The following is a 26,516-nucleotide window of genomic DNA, read 5'->3' as shown; positions in this document are numbered from 1 at the left end:
ACAAATGTGGACAATAACAATAACTTTTTCATACCATTTTAATATAGTTTCAGGTTAAGGCCGAACCTCCTTCCTACCACATGTAGTTGTATTTTTAGCTGTTTGTGGAATTCTCATTGAAGACTTACCCATTTAAAGAATAAGAGTAATTTGCAAATCATCTGCTTATTTTTCAAATTCTTGTCATTAATATTAGTGGACAATATTATCTTGATTTGCCATATATGACCAAGTATTTGTTTTGTTTGATTATGTCCTGCAGACTGGAGATGGCAGCCCAAACCAGGGCTAAAGAGCCAGCAACAGTCCTTGCTTAAAGGGCATTTTAGTGGATGCTTTCAAGACATTAACTGTTTTATTACAGCCTCCTACTTCCCCAGACAAAATATCAGATGTGTTTGAAGTGACTGGTCATGGTCATATCACTGTCTTATCTGTTAGAAAAATGCATCAATTTGAAAGGAGATAAATCGACTTGAGAAAAAGATCATAATCATGGAATCACAGAGTTTATCTGCTGCTATCACTTCCATGCTCACCTGGGATCAAATTTGCGCAAATAATTATAATTTTCTTCTTTCCAAAGATGTTTGAAGTGAGGGTTACATATCATGTATATATTTGAATTGAAAGAATAGTATGTACTATAAGCTCAATTGCTTTTTATGTGTATAAAGCAATGTGGGTAAGCTACAAGATTCGACATTCGTAAAGTGCTGTTATAGTTAGGCATGATATAAATAGCTTCCTTTACATTTAAAAAAACTCATAAATTCACTGAAAGAAACAAAGGTTAAAGTGGTGTTATAGTTAGGTGAAAATGTAAGTTAAAACTTAACATTTTAAACAAAAAAAACACTGAAATTTACCAGTTATAGTTAAAACAACCTTAGAAATTTATGGAGAAAAATAAAGGTTAAAGTGAAGTTTGAACATAACATTTTATACTAAACAACACACTGAAATTCACCAGTTAGAGTTAACTGAAGTAACTATTACTCACACCCTTGCCATATACTGCTTATGACCCCACATATCACAGCGCTTATGGCCTGTTCTATGCCATTATTGATAACATCATGATGACATCTGAAATTTCATCATTGATAACAACACTGTACATGATGAGTTAATTCAGTTAACTATAATTGGTGACTTACAGGGTTTTTGGGTACTTTTAAACCAGCATTTTCACCTGAGGATAATGTAATTTTAACCTCTGTTTTTTGAGTGAATGTATATATTTATATACATGTTTATAGGAGTATATGAAAAAGACAATAGTTAAAGTGAAGTTAAAGTTAATTGTGAGACAAGCTAATGTGGAAAAATAAAAAACACTGAAATAGGCTAGTTATAATTTAGTGAACTAACTATAATTTTGTACCTGTTATGCACTGTCTATGACCTCACATATTACATCACTCATGACATCTCAAATTACATTATTGATGACATCACTGAAGACATCGTCCAATATGTGTGACAGTGATATAGGCTTTCTGCTCCGGGAGTAATTCAACTGGTTATACTTGTGGCCAACATTCTAAAAGAAATCAACTGACAATGGGCATAACCTTTGGCAGCGTCCGTGACACTTGCCATATCTGTGAACTTAGCAACTTTTTATGTTTGTGACACTCCTTTTAGTGGTCTGCACCTACCCAACAAAGACATTGTCTCTCCAGCCTTTAATGACCTTCAACACCATCCAAACAAAGATTTGTTCTCTACTGACCTTAATAAGATCACCCTTCTGAAACACCTCACAAAAGCCACAATTTTGAGTCAGAGGTCAACAGGTATGATTTAACCACTGATAAGGCACATTCAGCTAGACACTATGGATAACCAACAATAGACTGGTAAACTACACTACACTTATTACTGAGGTAAGCTGAATGGTGTACAGAGCTGGAGCCATGCTTGCAAGCACACTGTAAGTTAAAACATCTCTAAGTGGGTTTCCTGCATAACATACATCTTTCACAGTATGCAGTGACACCAACTCTTCAGGGAAGGTCTGCGACTAAATATCCACACCTCATAAAAACGCTGAGAGTAGTCATAACAAAGGAGTGATGCTCAACAAGTAGTCCATTTACATTTACATGTAATGAAGTAATTGCTATGAAAGTGTATACCGTTCATGGGCACTACTAAACAATTATGTTGCCTAATGAAGTAAGATTAGGTGACATTATTGATTACAGAATATAAAGGATATGTAGCGTTTGGTTGGTGATGGAAACACCTAGATGTAAACCTGATCCCTGGTATTTATGATTTCCAAACTCAGGTCATTTATTTAGTGAAGAATTTTTATTTATCTGCATAAAAACACAAAGAGAGCCTACTAAAATGTCTGACTGTGGAAGTAAGCTAGAGGAGAAGAGTGAAAACCTCAAGCAAAAAGTTGGTGGCATTTTCCATTTTGTGGTTGTGCTACAACATTGGAACTCAATGGTCTGAATACGAGGACTGGATGTCAAGAAACTGTTTCTCACAGTACATGGATCAAATCATTTGAGAATAATTAATGAAATCATTTATTTTCTTTGGATAAAAACAAGGGCAGAAAATTACGATACAATTATAGCCAACATTTCACAGGTATGGCCTCAGCTCTGAATGACAGTTACTGCCCTTCAAGACTTACCAAGCACGATTAATAATGAAAACAGGCATTCATAAAAAGGTTAAACATGAATAATGGTATGACTGGCAAATAAATAGGAAATATTTGTGTACACCAACAGAGGAAGGTAACTAGGGTATTTGTAATATATTGTTCGTCTAGCCTAAAAACATACTTTAGAAGTTTCGTAATGTAATGTAATGTAAAAAAAGTTATAAAGCGCAGCTAACACCCAGCGGTTTTGGTTGTTCAAATGTTTTACGACTATAGAGAGTTATGCAGCCTTTTGCAATGAAACTTATTTTGATGCTATGCTCTGGTTTTTCTTTTTTGCACAGCACCTTCAATAGAAATTGATACATTCTATCGGAGAGAATCATGCTTCAAAAACCCCCGGATGGCGGATGGGGCTGGGTCATTGTCACCATCTCCTTCTTCGTTCAGTTCTTGGCATATGGATCCCCACTTGCAGTTGGCATCTTATATGTTGAATGGCTTGATATTTTTAAAGCAGGGAAAGGAGAGACTGCTTGGGTTGGATCACTTGCTGCAGGAGTTGGACTTCTAGCAAGTAAGTTCAAATATTATATTTATATAAGTTGAATATTAAGTTCAGTGAAATCTTTGACCGTCTGAGGATTTTGAAAGCTCTTTAAAGTGTAGGTAAATATGTTTCCTATTGATTTGTAAAATAGGGAATTTACTCTTTACACTGCATTTTCTAATCTAAAAAAGACTCTTAATTATAGATTCCTTACGTTAGAATTACCCCCAGGTGTCAGACTGGATCCGGAGCATTTTTCAGTACACCTGCTCATCGTTAGGTGGCGTTGGTCGACTTCGCATTTATCATTGGCGTTGTGATCTCCGGAATGACAACGCAGTATCTACTTAGACACCACCAATGCATGCTGATATCAGTTCTTTCTTTTTCCATGCCAGCCAGCGCAGATCCGGAGAGAGTGGTACCCTTTGTCATTTTTTAACTAGTGTTTTTCGACTTTTTCGAGTCGTTCGACTCCTTGTGCACGCAGGGATGTCACATCGGCGAACCGGCTTCAAGCCTTGTGACTCTTGTCACAAGCTGATGTCAGTCACAGATCCGCACCTCGTGTGCCTTTGGTAACTGGAGCGCGACCACAAACCGAAGTTGTGCTCTGACTGTCAGGCCATGAACCCGAAGTCTTTTTGGGAGCGGTCTTGAAAGCTTCTGGAGGCCCAGAAGTCAGCTCCATGCCGCTCAAGGTCCCGGTCGAGAGGGAGGTTGGGGGACCAGTCACGGAGTCACCACCATCACGCCTCATTGAAGTCTTAGACTTCGGGTAAGTCGAAGCACAAGAAGAAGGCGAAGAAGCACCATCGCTCTTCGCCTTCTCCCCATCCGACACGGGACTCGGAAGCTCGTCGTCCTTCAGCTCCACCCCTGGATCCTACTGGGACGGCTCCAAGCTTCCCGGGAGCTGAGCATCCCCTGCCCAGCTTTGTGCCTTTTACGAACCCCTCCACTCCATCTTTGGGCAGCTCGAATCTGCCGGCCCGCCTTCGGACCCCATGGACTTGGCTGAGGTGCTCTAGGCCTTCGATGCCGGTGGTTCCTGTATCGGGGCCACAGGGCCCCCAAGGATTCAGGCCTGGATCCGGAACGGCTCCGGTTGACCTCACAACACTTCCTCCAGCACCGATTCCTTTGACGGCCCCTCCCCCACCTCCGACGCCGGTCATGTCCCCGGACGGCGTCAACGCCAGCCTCGCCAACACCTTGGACACAGAGCCGGACCGGCGACAACCAACGCCGGTACTGACGCCTACCAGTAGTTTTGTGCCACTGTTCTCCCCTGGCGTTCCCTATTTCCCTGAGTGTCAGCCAGTGGAAGGTGAGGAGGACTAGGAGGGGTCTGTTGACCCTTTGGCAGACCAGCAGGAGGAGCCGGACTGGAGAGAGGAGTTTGGGGAAGCCAGTGGTCTGGATACCTCCCCAGACCTTGGCATGCCTTCTCCTTGAATGTATGATGTTAAAATGCATACATTTACAATGCATGCCTTTACAATACACTTTTTACATCGCAAAACATCCTTTACAATGCATTCTTTTACATAGAATGCCATTACAGCGCATTTTCAGAAACTACCTTTACAACGCATTCCATTACATCGCATTACACCTTTACAACGCATACCATTACAATGCATACTATTACATTGCATTTAAGATAAGTGTTGGATAGGATGGAGTAATAATTACTATTCTAACTCCAGTGAATGCAACAGTAGGGTAAGTGTTGGATAGTGTAGGGGTAAAAATTACTATTCTAACTCAGTGAGTGCAACAGTACGGTAAGTGTTGGATAGTGTAGGGGTAAAAATTACTATTCTAACTCCAGTGAGTGCAACAGTAGGGTAAGTGTTGGATAGTGTAAGAGTACTATGCATTGTAATGGCATGCGTTGTAATGACTTGCGATGTAATGCCTGCGTTGTAGTGACATGCATTGTAATGACATGCGTTGTAGTGACATGCAATGTAATGGCTGCATTGTAATGACATGCAATGTAAGGGATGTTGCGATGTAATGACTGCTATGTAAAGGTAGTGCGATGTAATGACTACGTTGTAAAGGTTGTTTCCCCTTCTCCTCCTATCATGACCATGGAGGAGGGAGCCTCCTCTGCTGTGGTGTTGCATAGGCCCTGAGCTTCCTATGGTGGCAATCAGGACGAATCTCCTGACTGAGGTGCTGCAGCCGACAGCTGCCGTTCAATGAGGCCCTCACAGACATCCTTCTATGCACTTGGTCCAGGCATAGCACAGGGGCTCGTGTGGATAGGATGATTGCCAGACGCCAACGCCCGGTCCCAGGCGACCCCATTTTCCTCTCCCAACACCCTACCCCCGAGAGTTTGGTGGTCCAAGCTTCAACATCTAAAGGCACGTTACTTTTCACTCTCCCAGATAGGGAATCCAAGAAGCTGGACCATCTTGGGAAGAAGATGTTTTCTTCCACCAGCTTAGGACTGGGGTCAGTGAACCTCCCTGGTTCCTTAGTGAGTAGGGTTCCCCTGTTTTTTCTTTGGCAGTGTCCGAAGGAGGCCTGGGTCAAACTCTCCTGCGCAGTTGCAGAGGGGAGAGATGCAGCAAAGTTCACCATCCGCTGTGGGCTGGACACCGCCGACTTGCTGGGTAGAACGATTTCTACATCAGTAGCCTAAGACGCTACGCCTGGTTTAGATCCACTGACTTTTCTGGTGATGTCCAATCGACTCTTTTGGACATGCCCTTTGATGACCGTCGTCTGTTTGGCGACAAGGCGGACAATGCGCCCGAGCGCTTCAAGGATTCTAGAGCTAGGACCAGATCCTTCCGCCTCGCTACCACCTCTCGTCCTGTGCTGTCTGCCTTTAGCCCCTTTCATGGCTACGGAAGGGGTGCCCCACCACGTTCCACCCAGGGCCACAGGCCGCCTCTGCGCACCGGAACGTGGGACCCAACGCCGTGGCTCTGGGGGCCAGCGGGCGGGCCAGTCCACTAGTGATCCCTCTGCAGCAGCCTCTAAGCGTTCCTAGTCCGACATGTCAGGGCCACCAGTTGCCAGTGGGCGGCAGGATCCACCATCACCTCCTCCACTTGCGCAACATCACGTTGGACAGGTGGGTTTTGCAGATAGTCCGAAGAGGCTCCTCCCATTCGAGACTATCCCTCCCTCCATGCCACCAACACTCCATCACATGTCAGAGGATTACTCGGCCCTTCTCCGTCAGGAAGTTACAGCTCTCTTGGCCAAGGGAGCAATCAAGCAATTCCCTGTCCCAGAAGTAGGTCATGGTTGTTACTCCCACTACTTCGTGGTGCCCAAGAAGGACAAAGGCCTGCATCCTATCTTGGATCTCAGGGACGTCAACCACTTCCTTCGGAAAGAGAAGTTCAAAATGTTGACATTAGCTCAGGTCCTGTCTGCCCTCTACCCTGGAGACTGGATGGCAGCGTTGGACCTGCAGGATGCTTATTTCCACATCCCCGTCCTGCCAGCCCACAGGCGTTACCTACGGTTCACGGTAGGCCACTTGCATTTTCAGTTTACGTGCTCCCCTTTGGTCTTACCAGCGTTCCTCGGATGTTCACGAAAGTGATGGCGGTGGTCGCAGCTCATCTGCGCAGATCAGGGGTTCCAGTCTTCCCCTATCTCGAAGACTGGTTGTGGAAGGCGGGCTCACCTCTGGCTGTCGTCTCCCACCTCCAGACTACGGTGGACATCCTGCATCCGCTTGGGTTCACTATCAACGTGCCGAAGTCACACCTGATTCCCTCTCAGGAGCTCTTTTTCATCGCAGCAGTTCTGGATACAGCGCAGTTTCGGGCTTATCCTCCCGAGCGGCGAGTCCGTGATATTCGGGCTATGATACAGATGTTTCAGCCTCTATTCCAGATTTCTGTGAGAATGACTCTGAGGCTGCTGGGCCTCATGGCCTCCTGCATCCTGCTGGTGGATCATGCCAGATGGCATATGCAGGCTCTGCAGTGGGACCTTACGTTCCAGTGGGCGCAGCATCAGGGGAATCTTTCCGATGTCGGCCAGATCTCGGAGAGCACTGCACACCAATTGCAGTGGTGGCTAACAGACCAGGATTGGATCAGCGTCAGATCCCTCTCCCTTCCCCAACCAGACTCCACGGTGGTGACAGCTGAGTCACTTCTGGGATGGGGCGGCCACATGGGCGAGGCAGAGATCAGAGGCCTCCACATCAACCTTCTGAAGCTCCAGGGGATCCGTCTTGCACTGAAAGTATTCCTTCCTTCTGTCCAGGGCAGAGTAGTTCAGGTGTTCATGGACAACACCAACGCCATGTGATACCGCAACAAACTGGGCGGGGTGGGGTTGTGGACCCTATGTCAAGAGGCTCTCCGCCTCTGGACATGGCTGGAACATCAGGGCATGTCCCTGGTGGTTCAACACCTGGCAGGTTCCCTGAACGCCAGGGTGGACGATCTCAGCTACCGGTGCATGATGGATCATGAGTGGCGTCTTCACTCGGAGGTGGTGCAAGGTCTCTTTCAGCAGTGGGGAGAGCCTTGGTTAGATCTGTTTGCCACCGAGGAGAACGCGCAAAGTCAGCAGTTCTGTGTGTTGGAATTTCCAAGGCGGCACTCGCTCGGTGACGCTTTTCGTCACGAGTGGCATTGCGGTCTTCTATACGCCTTTCTGCCTATGCCACTTCTACTCAGATTGCTGAAGAAGATCAAGTGCGACCGGGCCCAAGCCATCCTTGTGGCTATGAACTGGGCACGAAGAGTGTGGTATCCTGAGCTCTTGAACATGGCCATTGATCCTCCGATCAGATTGCCTCTTCGGGAGTATCTTCTGTTGCAGCAGCAGGGGACGGTTCTGCACCCAAACCTGTCCAGTCTCCACCTCCTTGCGTGGAGATTGAGCAGTGACAGTTGAAAGCTTTTGACCTTCCACCCAAAGTCTGTAATGTCATCTTGGCAGCCAGGCATCCCTCCACTAAAACGGTATACGCTTGTAGATGGAACAAATTTGTGGCATGCTTCACAGCAAAGGCTGTAGATCCCTTTTCTGCCCCTTTTTCAGAGGTTCTCCTCTTCATTCTTTCTTTAGCCCACCAGGGCTCTGCTCTGGGCACCCTTGAATGGTTATCTTTCTGCTATTTTGGCAGTTCTTCACCTTCCTGATCAGCCTTCTCTTTTTAAGTCCGGTATTGTAAATGTATTTCTTAAGGGCATTGCTCACCTTTTCCTCATATTCCTTTCGTAATGTCCAGTGGGACTTGAATCTGGTCTTAACTTACCTAATGTGTGCTCCTTTTGAGCCACTATATAATTGTCCTCTCAGACTCTTGACCTTAAAGACTGCTTTTCTGGTTACCATCACTTCTGCTCTCAGGGTGAGTGAGTTTTAGGCTCTCTCTTCCAAATCCCCTTTCCTTGTTGTTCATCTGGACAAGGTTGTCCTTCGTACTAGACCTTCTTTTCTTCCCAAAGTGGTTACCTCTTTCCACATAGGACAGTCCATCACATTGCCCACCATCTTACGCCCCCACATCCTTCTAAAGAGGAGGAGAGGCTCCACCGTCTGGATCCAAAACATGCGCTATAATTTTATCTGGATCGCACAAAACAATTCCGGGTGGATGATCAGCTCTTTGTTAGCTATGTGGGCGCCAAGAAAGGTCGGGTCGTGCAAAAACGAACCATCTCTCGATGGGCCGTTCTTTGCATTAGGATCTGTTATTCCTTGGCGAAAAAGGAGCCCCCTGTAGGGTTGCGCTCCCATTCCTCCAGGGTAACTGCTGCCACTACTGCTTTGGGACGTAGAGTCCCCCTCAATGGCATCTGCCAGGCAGCCCCATGGGCATCATTGCACACGTTCACTAAACATTACTGCCTGGATAGCCAACTCCATAGAGACGGCTTCTTTGGTCGTTCAGTTCTCCAGGACTTTCTGGTGTGACCTTGGTTCACAGAGCCACCTCTGGGGTTGGTATTGCTGGGGTATCTATTCTAAGGAAAGGAATCTATAGCTAATAGTCTCTTTCAGATGAACAAGTTATTTACCTTCGGTAACAATATATCATAAGAGACATATATTAGATATAGATTCCTTACCGCCCCACCCATCCTTTCCGTTCTGCGAACTGACTTCTAGAGCAACTCTAGTTTTGTGCACCAGTGGTCAGTGTCTTGCATGGCTCTGCGCTTCTGGCGTGTAATGTCATGTAGAGAACTGACGTCAGCGAGCAGTGGCGGAGTCTAAGTAGATACCGTGACATCATTCCAGCGATCACGGCGCCAACGACGAACGTGGTCAACCGACGCCACCTACCGACGCACAGGGGTACAGCTGAAGAAAAATTCTCCAGATCCAGTCTGACGCCTGGGGTAATGCTAATGTAAGGAATCTATAACTAATATATGTCTCTTACATATATATTGTTACCTAAGGTAAGTAACTTGTTCTTTAGTTTCGATGGTGCCACATACCATAAAGGCAACTTCAGGGCTTAACAATTATGTGCTTTTTTTCTTGCTCTTTTGAATCATAGTATTGCCCAGATTTGTAGGGTTTCTGGTGCTAATACTTTCTGCCTTGATTTCTTGATTTGGTATTGCCACTATCTACAATTAGGAGAAGCAACAGGTCCTATCCTTTAGAATGAAGGACCCCTGGTTCTTTTGTGACTGTATGTTCACTGGACTCCCATTGGAAAGGGTGTACTCTGGATTAACACAGTCATATTACTGAAACTTGGTTAACATCATCAAATTAGTGTTCTTGCTAATTGTTTTCTTTGTAAAACACCTAAATAGGAATGCTTAAAGCTCTATGGCTTTAGAAAAAGGCTGCCAATTTTAATAAAAATCAGTAAAACTTGTTTAAACTAAGGACCGATCAAACATTGTGCTTTAATCAGTGTAAAGTAAATAACATTGTTAGGAAGAATGAATTTTAAGTTTCCTCCTGTCAATATTTAAAGAATGCACAGAAACTCACGTATGCCGTACTTCCTCCAGTAGTCCTCCAAGCATTGAAAGGCCAACCTTAAAGACAGTTTCGGAGGTTGTGATGTATTTAACGGAAAGAGCACCAACATGTCACCTCACGTTGGTAGGGATGGGCCTTCCAGTTGTTTCTCTGGATACTTCAGAGGCTGACAGGATGAAACACCTAACCAATATGCCAAATCAATCCAATATTGTCCTCTAATATTAATGGCATGAATTTGGTAAATAAGCAGATGTTTTGCAAATTACTCATATTCGTTGAATGGATAAGTCTCAGATGAGAATTCAAAAGACAGCTAAAATTATGAATACATGTGGTAAGAAGGAGTTTAAGCCTTGGCCTGAGGCTATACTAAAATGGTATTAAAGGTTTGTACCCGTCATATAGAATACAATGTGGTGTGTCTACCAAAACGTCCAGTGCTATTAAATCAGGCACCACAAAAGTGAGACAAAAGACTCCAATAAGTAGCTTAGGTCTCCTCTGCAACTTCATACATAGAATGGTTACAATCCTATTAGCCATACCAACTTCTCACAGTGTAGGTAGTTTCAAATTCTAGGTAGTCTCAAATTCTGTACTACCCACTAGGCATAATACTATGCAAACCCCTAGGAATAGATTATTGCACTTCAACAGCACAAGCTAATGCCTCCTGCTCAGATTTGCACTATTCCCAATGGCTGCCAAGACCTACCCATTGAACAAATCCTTAGACGTATTAGAATGGAATGCCTTACAAACGTGATTTGACAATGTGGTGCTCCCTTGGATAAACTTGCAACTAAAGTCTAACAAATTGCAAATGTGCTAACCGCAAAGCTTGCTGTTAAATAGGGATACCTGTTCAGTGGGAAGTTTTCTAGTGCCAAGCGTGGCTCATGCATGGCTCCAAGCAACAGCCGCTTACATTAGTAATTGTTTGCGATGCCACACTCCACTTCCCAGTCCTTCCTGGCACCGGTCAAAAGGCAGGGCATGCAGCCTAAGGAAAAGAGAAGATGTGGCTGAGCAGGAGCTACTGTTTCCCCACTGCCACAGGTGACAGTGAAGAAACATAAATCCCTGCAGCCCGATGTGCCATCCATTTTGGGTGGACTACCACTTACAAGATTAGGCAAAGTGAAACTGTAGTGGCTTTCTGCTAATTTGGAGAACCTTCAACTTCATCATGACATGCACAAATCGCCATATGAATGAGTTCAGGCTCAGCTGAGATATGTAGCTGCCTGGTGGCAGCTAGAGAAACAGTCCTTAAAGAAAGCTTGATAAAGCCATCTTTTTTTAGCCTGGATTTAGATTTAGTTTAATTGCAACAACATTTTACATGGAATTCAGATTCAAACCAGGTAGTTACTCAAATTGAATAAAAATATGCTAAGGGAGACTTTTTAAATGTTTAGTTGACTAGAACATAATATCAAAATAAGACATATGCAAACTGTGCCTAAAATTGTAGCTTTAGTTGCTGAATATCTGTAATCACAAATATATCTGCCATCACCACTTGAATACTTTCTGTAGCAGTGAAAATGAAGTACTGCTTGGAATGTCTTCAGCATTCCATTGTTTCAAATCTAATAACTGCCGTGTCCCTCTTCTGCTCTTTATGTATGTGCTCTTATCTGGTAGGACAGTTGTTTGTGACACTGCTGAGTAAGATAAATGGTACAGGGCAAGATGCAAGAGATTGAAATACACATAAGAGAGCAGAATAACTAGACGCATGAAAGAGAGATGGAGAAGGGCATAGAGATAGAGAGGATGCAGAAAGATATGTGTGAGAAAGTCATCCCTTGTTCCCTGATCACCCCATTTTTTTGACTAATACTCATGGTAACTGGCTCTGATTGTGCCCTGGGCTCTGCTAACCAGACCCAGGGCCAGTGCTCTGTGTAAAAGGTATATGGTAATTAGGTGTAATTACAATTGGTATGACAACCTACATGTAAGCCCCTAGTATATGATAAGGCATGTAGGTTTAGATGCCCAGCAGATTTAATGCTCTGAATTGTGCACTGCGGTGTTGCCTGCTATCATCACCACCACCCCCTTTTTGAAATTATCATTTTAAAGGCAGCCCTGCTTTTGCAGCCAGCTATTACAAATACATTAAATGAAAATTCTACTTTAGAATTAAAGATACTTCAAAAGGCTTAAACTACTTTCTTTTTTACATATGTCACCCCACAGTCTCCCCTGTGTGCCCCAGGATCAGGGTACCTTCTAACTGGAATCAAGGACATTTTAAAAGATGGTTTATATACCCTGGTGGGTGAACTAATGGCAATTGCTTTTTCCCCTTTGTAGCACATTGGCTGCGTAGGTTAACATGGGAATACTTTAATAACGTATAACCATTGATAGGAGTGAGCTAAAAATATACCTTAAAGTGTTAAAATATTATTAGATTTATTATAACTGTCACAGAAAAAACGTTATAGAACTTTCGTCTCTGATGAACCAAAATCCAGCCTTCCAGTCCCTCTCTTGATTGGCCAGCCTTTGACACACTGAGCCAAATCGCTCTGATGAGGTGTGAAGTGGCCTGCTTAGAGACAAAGGACAGCTGGTGAGAGGAGATCTGCAGCTTCAGAGCAAAAGGCAGAATGGGGGTGGAGTAGCCAAATTGATCTTCAAAGAGGGATTGACAGTTAGGACAGAACACAGGCTCGCCCCACACCCTGAACTCCCAGCAAGACAGAAGCCTCAGTAATTGAATTAGCAGAGGGGCTCGAAGGGGAGTGTTAGGGAAAAGTAGCCTCATTTGTGGTTTGGCTTAGTCAGATCTTAACCTCCATGAGAGAGTTTCTCTATTTTGGATTTTAAAAGAACAGTGCTTTCTCTGGCAAAAAATATGCAACCCTTTGGAGGAAGTTGTCATACTTATGGGTGGTACCCTTACCCCATTGGTCAGGGGTGACCCCCACCTCCCCGCCTGTCACCCAAGAACACTAGATCAATGTGGGAGAGCTGCCCGGCAACTCAGATCCCTGCCAGAAATACAAGAAGAAGGATAGCCTTGCTGAAATTCAGGCCTGCACTAAGATTATTAGATTCTGAGTGACTGCACCTGCTGCAAACTTTGGGGCTACAGCCCTAAGGACTTTGTCTTGCTTTTAAAAGGGAAGGAGTGGACTCCCTGAAAGCAAGTGATTAAAAGAGCTTCACCTGCATCATTTACAGCAAGAAGAAACCAGCTGACCACCTTAAGCTGGTCTTTAAAGAATTTGGCCGGGTGCATTGTGGGAGACGTAGTCCCAACATCACATGGAGCAACTCAGTGCTTTTGGAACGTTGGATTGGTGTTATGGACACTTTAGAAACGCACAAGGACCTTCTGGAATAAGACTCAGAGGTTTGGTGAATTTTTGTCAAAAAGCTGCATAAGGTGACCCACTCGCAAAGGGAGTCAAGCCGGCAACGTCAAAGTGTACCTTAGCCTGAGATTCAGGTTTGCCCCCCTGAAGCTCCAGAGCTTTTGTTGTCGATGAGACTTTCAGAAGTTGACCAATGTGTCGGACTTAGCCAAGCTGCTGTCGCAAAACCCAAAGCCAGCCGGATGAGGAGTCTCACTAGACGTTAAGAGAAAAAGCTAAAAAAAAAATTACTACGTCAGAAGGGCCCTACCGCTAAGTGCATCCGACCCGCGCTCCATCCCGTTCACACTGAAACTTTGACTTTATCCTGGTCAAGCGCGACCAAATGTCCCGAAGTGGCGCTTTTGTTTTATAGGCATTAGAGAGGGTTTATTCTTTCAAAATTCATATATCCAGTACCCTACATTGGATTTTTGTCGTTTTGGTGTCATTTTAATCATAAAATATTTCCTTTTTTAATAAATTGGTGTTGTATTCGTATTATATGTTGTGTCCTACGTATTTGATGCATTGGTGTTTTTAAATGCTTTACACACCTGTCTCCTAAATTAAGACTGCCTGCTCGCAGCCAGCTACCCAGGATTGACCTAGGGAATAATTTATTGAGACCATGGCTGGGCCATATATTGTGATTGCGGCCTTATTACTAGTGGTAGATACCTTTTTTCCCAAATAATAAACCACACTCCAATAGGTAGAGAGAGAAAGGTGAGTTAGTCACAAGAAAAGATAAAAAAGGTAGAAAGGGAATAATATAGGAATGTGAGGTGGAGAAAGGGGTATAGTTTTAGAGTGCGAGATAGAGAGAAAGAAATGTAGAGCAAGACAGAGGAATACAGTATTATAAACAGTGAGGTACAGAGTGAGGTAATGTAGAGAAAGAAGGGAATTAGATAGAGGTAAATTGAGCAAGAGGTAGAATTAGATAAGGGGACTTGGAAAAAACAAATAGTTGCAAGGGAAAGGTAGCGAGAGAGACCAACATGAGAAGTTGTATAGAAAAACAGGTCAGTTAAAAAGAGAAGAGGGGTTGACAGGAAGGTAGAGAGTGAGATGAAGAGAAGAAATAGAAATGTGTAGAGCAAAACAAGGAAGTTAAACAAGCATTGGAAATGCAATTGGTCTCGCATTAGAAAAGTTGGAGCTATTGGTCTTGTAAATGACAAATATTGTATTTATTTTTTGTTTTTTAAAATAGCTAAATTGATAGCTTTGTCATTTACAATGCCAATAGTTATAACTTTCACGAATGTGACACCTATAGCATTTGGAATGCAACATGTTTTGTATTTACGTGACTTAGATGGCAGCTCTGGTCGTTAGGCCACATCTCTAGAGAGCAGGAGAGTGCAGCAGGGGAGAGAAGCACAGCAATGCAATAGGTCTCGCATTAGGAAAGTTTGAGCTATTGGTATTGTAAAGGACACATTTTTCATTTATGTGCTTGTTTTGAAAATAGCGAAATAAATAGCTTTGTTATTTACAATGCCAATAGTTTTATCTTTCGCAAATGTGACACCTATTGTAACACAATATGTGTTGTAGCACTGAGTGGGTGATGGTGAGGGGTGTGAGGGTGAGGGGTGTGAGGGTGAGGGGGTGTGAGGGTGAGGGTGAGTGGGTGTGTGAGGGTGAGTGAGGGGGTGTGAGGGTGAGGGTGTGTGAGGGTGTGTGAGGGTGAGGGTGTGTGAAGGTGTGTGAGGGTGTGTGTGGGGGTGAGGGTGAGGGTTAGGGGGTGTGAGGGTGAGGGTGACTGAGGGTGTGTGAGGGTGAGGGGATGAGGGTAAGGGTGTGTGAGGGTGAGGGGGGTGATGGTGAGAGGGTGCGAGGGTGAGGGGGGTAAGGGTGTGTGAGGATGTGTGAGGGTGAGGATGTGAGGCTGAGTGAGGGTGAGAGGGTTGTGAGGGGGGGTGAGGGTGTGAGTGTGAGTGAGGGTGTGTGAGCTGTATAGATGTTTTGCAAAGTATGGTAGACTGCATGCATTTGTGCTTGCTGCAGACAGCACAGAAATTAACAGTAAACAGTCCACCAAACCATAAAACAGGCAAGCAGCCCAAAAACATGCCCACACTATACACTTTGACCGGTCAAGCCAGCCCCATTGGGCACTGCCAGACTGCCCTATAGGCAGGGCTACTGGAATTATGAGGCAAGGGAGGACCAAATGATGAGGCAATGTTGACTAAATAGTGTGATAAGAAAGCGTAAATAATTCTACGTGATGCGGCATGTTTTGTTTTGAAGCGACTGAGCTACAAACTATTTTTTGGGGTTCAAATCTGCAGATTATACAGCAGATTATGGATTAAGTGGAAACTGGGGCAAATCTGTAACTGTGCGGAAAACACAGCGACAGCAGAATTGCATAGTTCTGGTGTCCTTCCCTGCTTACAGCCAGGGCAGTCTGAACCTAACCATCACTGCTCAACCAGGACCATTCGATGTTCCCTTCCAAGCCTGCATGGTCCTCTGGACACCGCGCTGCTACCCATCCTGAATTCCTCTCCACTTATTTAAACGAAGCCCCATTTCCTCACTGTTGCACGTGGGTGTGTGCCTGCCTCCGTGCGAGCCCGGGATAGCCTATGTGGGCTTCCCTCACGCCAGCATGACAAATGGAGGCAGGAGAGTGGCAGCAGCTACCAGCGGGGGCAGAGCAGAGGAATCTCGAAGACTGCAGTGGGGAAAGGGCGGGCGGGAAAACAACGGGGGTGAGGGCAGCAGAAGAGAGATGGTGGGCACAAGGCGGTATCAGAGAACGAGAGAAAAGGCGAGGCAAGGGGAAACGAGTAGACAAGAAAGGACCGGGCGGGGGCGAGCGGCAGTGTCAATTAGAACATGGAGAAAGGAGGTAACGAGAAACAGAAGCGAGATGATTAGACTGAAAGGGCAACAGTGGGGATATATGAGGGATGAGAAGTAGAAAGAGAGGAGAGGCACACTGTGGGAAATAGAAGAGAGAGGGCAGCTAAGATCTCTGGTGGCACTTATTTTAGTGAAAACGATCTATTTCCCGCTGCTACGACCAAGGTGTATTCGCCCAGTTAAATGCAATTCACTTGAATGGGTTTTAGAGTTTGGGTAGTTTATCACAACAAGACGGAGGGCATTGCTGTGGGTAGGGGGGAGGAGAAACGCGACACGGCCGCAGCAGGGGGCGGAGCGGGGAGAGCGGCGATAAGGGAGAATAGTGTGAAGCAGCAGGGGCCTTTGGGTGTGGGAGGAGTGCGGCTGAGGCAGAGCGCACGCTGGGGGAAGCTTGTGGGGCGGAGCGGGAAGAGCTGCTATCAGTATCAGTATTTAACATAACCATTTATAATTGTGTTTGTGTATTTATACATTTGAACATATATTTATGTATTAAAAGATAGAAATCTTTCCTAAAGAATAATGCTATATTTAAAAATTATTTACAAGTTGTGTCTTTTTTTGTAAAATATAACTACTATATTGTCATTATTTGATGATGATTTGGAAGAGATTTTCATTGTGTTTTCAATAAAATCTCAGTGCGATTTGAACTCTATCTTGTGATTTTGGTATACTTCACAACAGATTAGACTGGTGAGTTGTTTAAGTGATGCTGAGCTAGACACTAGACTAGAGTGATCGCAAACTGGGCTCCCCACAGCGCTTACGACCGATGCACAACAGACGCATAAAGTCACCCAGCAGAAGACAGTGGCTAGACTAACGGAAACACATTCATTCACCCCAGCTTAAACACAGCAGCAACCCAATTACTATGGATACATTTAGATCAAAAACTTACTAGACGTAGCACGTAGTACACACAAAGCAAACACATTTTACAGAACAACGAATACCTATTCAACACAATATATCCACCACACACAACCAGCCACACCGAGTTTAAACTATTTCCAAAAGCTATTTCTAGCTTCTGGGTACTGGCACATCAAAAAGTAAAATATGCATCAGAAACGGGAAAAACCCTTGGTCACACCTCTTACTTCAAAATTATAGACCTGGAATTCGAAAATGTGATATTGTTACCCGGCATAGAGAAGAGGAGTAGAACACAACATTCAACTATTTCATCACAAGATGGCACAGATCTCGACCTAAAATGGCGCAGTAGGCAACCCACACCCCGGAACGCGACCAGTCAAACCCATTGATATAAGCATGAAGTGACGACTTGTAAAGATGGGTCCTATAGGCTAGCATCACTATTACAAATGAAACTTTTCTGCATTGCGCTATAATTTCGAAGCAAGCCGGTCGTGACATGCAGAATGTCATCATTGCTTTAGGCAGATATCTGCAGGGATGGGTGAGATTTAAATTGCCCGTAAAAGCTAGTGACTTTTACAAATTTAGCACTTCGTGGATTTGCGAAGATTTGAGAACTTAAACATTAAGGGGTATCTTGCAGTCCTGAGCCCAGCACGGAGTATGCCTGTCGCCTCCGTGAGTGGTCTATGCCAGGGGCTGTCAGGGTGCTGAATACAAAGAAACAAGACGGAGGGCATTGCTGTGGGGAGGGGGGAGGAGAAATGCGACACTGCCGCAGCAGGGGGAGGAGCGGGGAGAGCGGCGATAAGGGAGAATAGTGTGAAGCAGCAGGGGCCTTTGAAGTGAAGCTAAGCTTCACTTCAAAGGTGTGGGAGGAGTGCGGATGAGGCAGAGCGCACGCTGGGGGAAGCTTGTGGGGCGGAGCGGGAAGAGCTGCTGGGGAACAGATGGCTGGCGATTTGATGCTGTGCACGCGCAGTTTAGGTCAATGCGCTTGCGCATTGACCTAAAAGCGCACGGGCTCAGCATCAAATCGCCAGTTTAGTTAAACCTCTGTTTAAGCCCCTATAGTCTCGCTCCACTCAATGCGCATGCGCATTGAGAGGCGAGACCTAAAAACGTGAAATAGAGAAATAGAATTGAGGTTTATATAAAGACATAGTTATGAGAGGAAAAGATGGTGAGGTAGAAAAATATATGTATTTATTTATTTATTTAGTAGTTTGTAGAGCGCACAGCTACCTCCAACGGAGGTGTCCCGGCGCTAAAAGAAGTACCTTCTACTGGGGGGAGGAGGGGGGTTACTGAGAATTGCAAAGTTAATTAGATAAGGGAGAAGAGCCAGGTTTTGAGTTTTTTTCGGAAAAGGGGTTCTGATGTCAAGAATCTCAATTCAATGGGCAATTGATTCCAGAGTTTGGAGGTGGTTACTGCAAAGCCTCTTCCACCCGTGCGGGCTAATCGAAAGCGGGGACAGGACATCAGACGGAGGTGGTTGGATCGGAGGTTCTGGGTGGCTAGTGAGGGCTTAATTCTGTGACGTAGGTAGAGAGGACCTCGATCGTTCATCGCTCTGAAGGCCAGGGTGAGGGCGTTGAATTGGATGCGGAGTCTTACCGGAAGCCAATGAAGTTTGATCAGATAAGGGGTGATAGAGTGGCGAAATGGGATATTGCAAATCAACCTGGCCGCTGCGTTCTGTACTCTCTGAAGTTGGTTGATGAGGTAAGCTGGAGCCCCTACGTATAGGCTATTTGCGTAATCCAAGTGCGCTGTGATGAGGGAGTGGATAACTGTTTTTCGGGAGTCAGATGGAAGGTAAGGAATTATTTTTTTTATCATGCGTAATTTGCCGAAACACGCGGAAGTAACTTTATTAATTTGCACCTTGCTGGAGAGGGCCGTGTCGAATTGGACGCCAAGGTTACGGGCTGTCTGAACAGGTTCAGGGGGGGGGTCCAATTCAGATGGCCACCAGAGGAAGGAGGGGATTGGTGATTTTTGATTAAAGAATAGGACCTCGGTCTTGTCCGTATTCAGTTTTAGGTTGTTATTTGACATCCAGGAGGCGATGTTTATCATGCATTGGCGGAATTTGTGGAAGGCTATTTCGGTGTGGTCTTTGAAGGAGAACACCAATTGCGTGTCGTCGGCGTAAAAAGTAGCTTTGACGCTCCACAGTTCAATTGCTTTGGCCAAGGGTTTTAAATAGACGTTGAATAAGAGTGGACTGAGCGCAGAACCCTGCGGCACGCCCCAGATGAGAGGTTTTTTTGGCAGAGAAAAAGGGGCTCAGCATCACCTGTTGAAATCTGTTGGTGAGAAAAGATCTAATCCAGGTGAGGGGAATTCCACTTATTCCGACCTCTTGTAGGCGTGAGAGGAGAGTGTCATGGGAGATGGTGTTGAATGCAGCGGATAGGTCGAGGAGGACCAGCATAGTCTCCTCTCCCCTATCCGTGCATTCTCGAATTGACTCTGAGACCTCAAGAAGGGCTGATTCTGTGCTGAAGTTGGGTCTAAATCCGGATTGATTATCATGAAACAAGGCGTTGGACTCAAGGTAGTGGGATAGTTGCTCCTGGACCACTTTTTCCAGCACCTTTGCAGGCTTGGGTAGTAGTGAAATTGGCCTGTAGTTGCTGAGGCAGGCAGGGTCAATGCCCGCTTTTTTTTGAATTGGTATAAGCATGGCGTGTTTCCAGGTTGAAGGGACCAAGCCTGACCGCAGGGATGAGTTCCAGATTTCGAGAAGGGGGTCAATAATGAGAGGGGCAATTTCGTTCATGATAGATGCCGGGGCTGGGTCTAAAGGTGAGCCAGATTTACATTTCGTTAGAAGATTCAGGGCGTGTTCCTTCGTGATAGGGGTGAACGCGGAGAATTAAAATTTACTGCAGGTGGTAGGTTCCTCGGTGAAAAAGGTGGCATTCTGCAGAATATTTTGCGCTATGTTTGAATTTTTTTTTTCAAAGAAGTCTGAGAGGTTTTCACATAGTTCTTGGGAGGGGGGAACAGCGGTGGCCATTGCATTGGGCTTGGTAAAATCTTTCACAATATTAAAGAGGACTTTGGAAGAATTTTTTGCCTTTATGATAGCCTCTGCGAAATGGGTTCTCATTGTATTGCGTTTTATTATACGAAATTCTTTTAGGGCTGATTTGTAGAGCGCTTTGGCTTCTAAGTCATAGGCCTGTCGCCATTTTCGTTCCATCCTTTTGCATTTGCTTTTGTGTTCTCTGAGTTCCTGGGAAAACCAGGGAGCTGATGGTTTTTGTCTGCGGGAGGTGAGGGCTTGTAGCGGGGCTAGTTTATCAATGGCCGCTATTAGATCATTGTTAAATGTGTGCACCGCTATATCAAGGTCGTCAGGACAAGGGTTCACGTTGTTATGGTAGTGAAGTTCTAGGGTAGGGCAAGATATTTTATGCCATTTCCTTCCTTGAGTTCTAATGGCGACCTCTTTCTTGTTAACTTGGGTTGAGTGAATCACAAAAGGGATTAAGAAGTGGTCTGACCAAGTCAGGGGCATACTTTGAAGAATGGTCAATTGTTCGTGGTTCGAAAAGATGAGGTCGAGAGTGTGACCTGCGGTATGCGTGGGGCCCTTAACTTTTTGTGATAGGTTTAGGTTTTCCATTGATTGGAGGAAATGGCTGGCGCGATTGCAGCTGCTTATGTCAACATGGAGGTTGAAATCTCCCAGTACCAGGAAGTGGGGGTGTTTAATCGAGAGATCAGCGATGGTTGCCAGCAGGTCAGAGATGGCTGTTTGAGCGGTGTTTGGGGGATTGTATACTAATATCCCAGAGGCAATGGCCGCTGTGGAGTCTGTGATCGAGAAGTAAAGTGCCTCTATGGGTTTAATGTTCGAAATTTTTCTGGCCGTGATGTTCAGATGGTTCTTTAGGATTACAGCGATTCCCCCACCTGTTTTGGGACCTTCTCGGCAGATGCCGGTGAAGTGGTAGCCGGGGGGTATGGCAAGAGAAATGTCCGGGTTGGAGGAATCTTTAATCCAGGTTTCCGTTAGGAATAGGACATCCCAAGTGGTGGAAGAATGTAGTAGCCAGATATCGGTGGAGTGACCGGGTAAGGAGCGGCAATTCACTAGTCCCATAGAGTGGTTTTTAATGAGAGAGGCGTGACTGGTAATAAAAGCCTGGGGGCGAGTCCAGTGGGGGCACAGATTGAAATGGCAGTAGTCACATTGATATTGCAGAGAGTGAGGATTAGGAAGGGGGAAGTCGCATCTCTTGGACGGGGAGCATGTTTTCTTACCAATGTCCAGAAGCTGTGACCTAGTCCAGGTGAGCCTTTGCGTTGCTGGAGGAGTAGCAGCGTGGCTGGCCCTAGGCACGGAGCTGGCGCGGACGGGCGCAGACGGGCTTGCCTTAGGCGCGCCATCGTCGCGCCCGCTGCGCTCGTCCGCTGCGCGACCGAAAGAAACACATAATTTATGTTTGTGCGAGCGTTTGAGGTGTAAGGGGCGTGGCCTCGAGAAAGGGGCGTGGCCCAGGGGTGCGGCGGGAGATGGCAGCAAGATTTGTGTATCTGGGTTGCCTCGGCAGCGTTAAGATCGGCTGTGTGGCAAGGGCTGTGCTGGAGGAAGGTAGGGGTTTTTCAGTCAACACACTCGCGCTTCCAGCCAGGATCACAGTGCAAATTTTAAAAGCAAACAAACAATTAAATGCTGACTCTCAAATAGTTTTTAAAAGAAGTAAATGCAGAGTGACACTCCCGGCTTCCGCCTCAGGAGGTAAAGTCTTTCTGTAGGTCGCTGACAGTTCGCGCCTTAAGTAATCAGCGGGGCGTGGCCTCGAGAAAGGGGCGTGGCCCAGGGGTGCGGCGGGAGATGGCAGCAAGATTTGTGTATCTGGGTTGCCTCGGCAGCGTTAAGATCGGCTGTGTGGCAAGGGCTGTGCTGGAGGAAGGTAGGGGTTTTTCAGTCAACACACTCGCGCTTCCAGCCAGGATCACAGTGCAAATTTTAAAAGCAAACAAACAATTAAATGGTGACTCTCAAATAGTTTTTAAAAGAAGTAAATGCAGAGTGACACTCCCGGCTTCCGCCTCAGGAGGTAAAGTCTTTCTGTAGGTCGCTGACAGTTCGCGCCTTAAGTAATCAGGGGGGCGTTGAAGTGTTTTATCTTAGCACACCAGTTGATATTGATTTATTGTGAAGCATTTATTGAAGGTGATTGGATCATTTATTAAACATGAATATAGAAACATCCCTTGCCATAACGAAGCCAGTGTACAAGTCCGTTGTCATTAATACCCTAAATGTTGGCTAGATTCTTATTATTGATTACCATTAAAGCACATTAAATTAAATCCAACATAAGAGGTTTGTGCACAGGGTAGAAGATCCTGAACTCGTGTATTTCAAACTACAAATCCCAGCATGTATCGAAAAAAAGTGGAATTGTTGAGCTACTAACACGTGACATTGAGAAAATTGAGATGCGTGGCCACCCAGGTCGTAAATGCAGGCCCAGCTGCTATCGACATTGACCAATGTCAACGACACCAGTTTCCCAGGTCCATGCGTGAGAAGGTCATTCAACCTGGAATTTTGCTTTTATTCTGTGACCTTTAGTCCTGTTTATCCTATTATAAAATCAACACCACAGAATTGGGCCGTAACTCAAAATTAACTATACGTGACGCTCACGCATGAACCTTAAGAACTCGGAGTGGGACGCAAATAAAGAAAGAGTGGGGAAGTGGAAAAGGTGTTTCATAGGTTATGTGGATAATTGCAGGGAAGAGAGCGGGGGCTGATTTTTTTAAAAGAATAATGTGCTTCTTTTTCATACACAAATCTTAATGTTCGACCATTTTTTTCCACATTTCACCTCAAACACATCATTCGTTCAATGCAATTCAGAGTCCAAACAAACTATGCCCTGTTTCTACCAAAATACCCCCACCAAAAAAGTACGACTTGCATGTGCACTCCAACAGAGTAATTGGGGCTATCGTGTCATACTCCACGTATATCATCAGTATGTAACCCCCAACAACAGCCAGCTCACTCTCGAACCAGGCAGGGTGCACCCTTATACAACACACCCGGAGTCCTCCACCTACCCGTCCATATAAATATATAAAGATGCTGAGAGAATTAGATGAGGTGGAAAGATTGAGTCGAAATGGAGGACGTTGAGAGATAAATATATATTTGTGCATGAGAGTCAGAGTGGGTTAAAGAGAGAAGTTGATGATAGAGAAAAAGATGAGAGATTAAGAAGTAGGGGTAGCCAGAAAGGAGTAAGATAGTTAGAGAGGCGAGGGAAAGGGAACAGAGGTAGAAGGAGAGAAAGGGGAGTTGGAGATAGTAAACTAATGATGAAGTAAATTGAGAGGTCAGGTAGTGAGAGAGTGTGTGATGGGGCAGAGAGAGGTATTGTAATGAGGAAGATGTGATGTTGACAGAAAATTAGATATAGACGTGAGGAGGTAACTTAGTAGTGACATGGAGCAAGGTGAGACAAGACTAGAGATGAGGTTGTGTGAGGAGTGAAGTAGATGGAGAAGAGATACAGGGGACCTGATTCACAAAGGGCCTCCGTACTCATGTCTGAGGACTTGCAGGCATGAGGGAGTTTCCGCACTCAGGGCAGAATCTCCGCAATGAGACTCCCCCACAACTGCGTGGCCTTCGCCACAAGTGGGAAGGCCCTTTGTGAATGACGCCCAGGAAGTTCAGATGTAAAAATAGCAATGAGGTACAGAGAGAAGGATGAAGTAGAGACAGTTGTGGTAGACAGACGGGATCGATATTGATATTGATTGATTGATTGATATTGATGTAAGCACAAAAAGAGATCTAGAAAGGGGCAGCATTATGAGAGAGTGAGTTAAAGAAAGGTGAAGTAGAGAGATCTGAGATAGAGAGGGTGAAAGCAGACAGGGGAGCAGAGATAGAGAAAGAGTTTAAGAAAGAGGTTTAAAGTAGAAGAGATGAGGTGAGGTGAGATGAAGTAAGTAGAGAGAAATGACACAGAAAGACAATTTTTCAATTTAATTCCCACCAACTGCCTGCGAATGCAAGCTTTAAGGCTGGGCAGCCCAGGTATGCACTCCAAGGGGCAGGTTTATAATTGTTTAGTACAACACAGCCCAGCAAACCCAAATTGCTGCACTGCATTGAGCAAGGGAGAGAAAGCAGCACAAAGCTATATTTAGGAAGAAAGGGTCTGCTTCTGCTCACCACCTCTGCAGTGCTGTACAAACAGGTTGCCTAGTGCCATGCATCACTTTTGTGAGTGTGCTGACTAGCATGGACTTTGTACTAGAAGCATACCGTTCCAGTACAAATCCTATGCCTGGTCAAATTGTTAAACATTTTCCACATTGTAGGTGTGCTCTACAGAGCAGCAGCTATGTACTGATTGGAATGCTTTGAGAAATTAAAACATTTGTACAAGTTAGCGCCTGCTACAAGGTGTTATTTATTTATAGAAGCCTGGTCTGGCTTGTGTATTAGACTTTGCATCAAAAACCATGAGTGCTTGTGCTAAACTGATCAAGTTAAACCCAGCAGTACGGCACAAAGGAGCGCAAATCGCTATCTGTATTGAGAAAAGGGCAATAGTTTGTGCTGCCTGGCTTCATTTTGTGTAGCGTTTCCCTGGCGTAAACCCTTGCTAAAGCTTGCTCTAAATTTCTGTTAAGCATACTCGGCTGTCACATTAGAAAAATAAGCTATTTTGAAGGAGCTAAATTATTATGACAGGAATTTCAAGTGTCCTGCTCACTTTACCAGGCTCCCTTTTTAAGGTGGGTGTCCTCAGCAAATACCTTTAAATGTCTGTGGATACATATTTTTCAGTTTTTGTAGCAGCCCAAGGGTATTGGAGTGCTTTACATTAGCACCAGTTACATTACACATGGCCAGAGTCATATTTTCATAACAGGGAGACTAAGGGGCCGATAACGGTGGCGGGCGGACTGTAGTCTGCCCGCCATCGAGGGGGTGATTGGGATCGCCTGCCTGTATGGTGGCGGTCCTGCCCTTGCAATCACGATGCTACTGACACTGCGGCGGTCGCATAGTGCATGTTTACCAGTGCTGCGGGTGCTGCTGACTGCATCACCCGCCGCAAATGTAAAAATGCATGTTTTGCATTTGCCTGTTGTGTGTGGCAGGCACCATGTGGTGCCTGTCACGCAGTGCAGGGAAATGCAGGGGGGTACCATGGGTGCCCCCCAGTGCAACAATGCCCTCCTCCAACACAAGCGGGGGGCCACACCGGGCCCCTAAACCCAATCCCCGCCAGCCTTTCCATGGCAGTTCCACCGCCATGGAAGAGCTGGCTACAGCCAACATCTTAATTAGTCAGACGGTGCCTGCTAGGCACCGCCACCATTTTACTGATGAAGCTGCTCCGCCAGGCAATCGCTACGATTGTCTGTGGTGGAACGATGGCGGGTGGTCTTTGCGCCCACCATTGTTGCTGTCCGATTCCTCCACCAGCCTAAGCACGGCTGGCCGTGGCAGGCCTTCCGTCATCATAATCGACCCCTAAGTGATTTGCACAGAATCACATGATTTGAACCTGGTTCTCTAGCAGTTCTGGTTCCAAGACATCATCATTTCCCTATAACGTGTTGTGTAGTAACTTAACAACCCCATTACAGTGCTACTAGGTACTGCCATCACAAAACCAAAGGTTCATTAGCTCAAGTCAAACACCTATAGATAGGACCGTATTGTTTTTTTCTTCATATTATGTTATGCATATTTCTTATTTTTACTTCGTAAAGTCATTCATTGATACCCGAGATCTTTAAGCCATACGCACCTACCTTTACATCATTGCCAAATAATCTAAGGGGTGATTACGATGGTGGGTGGACAGTGGACACCCTATCGGGAATCGGGAGCACCGGACAGGCTGTCGGCGGGCCCGTAGTAGGCATACAGATGCAAACGCCACCCAAAAATGTCACCATGGAGAGGCACAAATTTTAGAAAAGATGACAAATTCCTGGAGAGTCAGTTGCAGGTTTTGTTGGTGCTCTGGGGATTTTGGCTGCTTCATGCAAATATAAAACCTTTGAGGAGGAGATGATTAGAAACAGTTGGAGGAAGAGACTAATAGTAAAAACCAAACAGAAAACTCTTTTGTCTACACCTAATCTAACTTCAGAAGGAGCCATGGAAATTGCTGCTGGTATTAAAATGACAAATTCTTTTATAGAATAAATGTCT

General features: G+C 45.3%; 1 protein-coding gene across 1 annotated transcript in view; it reads left to right on the top strand.

Moving 5' to 3' along the window:
- The window catches only part of SLC16A9 (solute carrier family 16 member 9), a 307,892-nt gene that overhangs the window by 140,986 nt on the left and 140,390 nt on the right, over positions 1–26,516 (top strand). The window contains exon 2 of the mRNA XM_078642646.1: positions 2,977–3,209. Coding sequence (XP_078498772.1) covers positions 3,017–3,209 — 193 coding nt within the window. The 5' untranslated portion in view covers positions 2,977–3,016. The remainder of the gene's footprint in view (positions 1–2,976; positions 3,210–26,516) is intronic.

This window comes from Lissotriton helveticus, chromosome 5_1, assembly GCF_964261635.1.
Source record: "Lissotriton helveticus chromosome 5_1, aLisHel1.1, whole genome shotgun sequence".
Classification (NCBI taxonomy): domain Eukaryota; kingdom Metazoa; phylum Chordata; class Amphibia; order Caudata; family Salamandridae; genus Lissotriton; species Lissotriton helveticus.
This window is presented reverse-complemented; position numbering and strand designations above follow the sequence as displayed.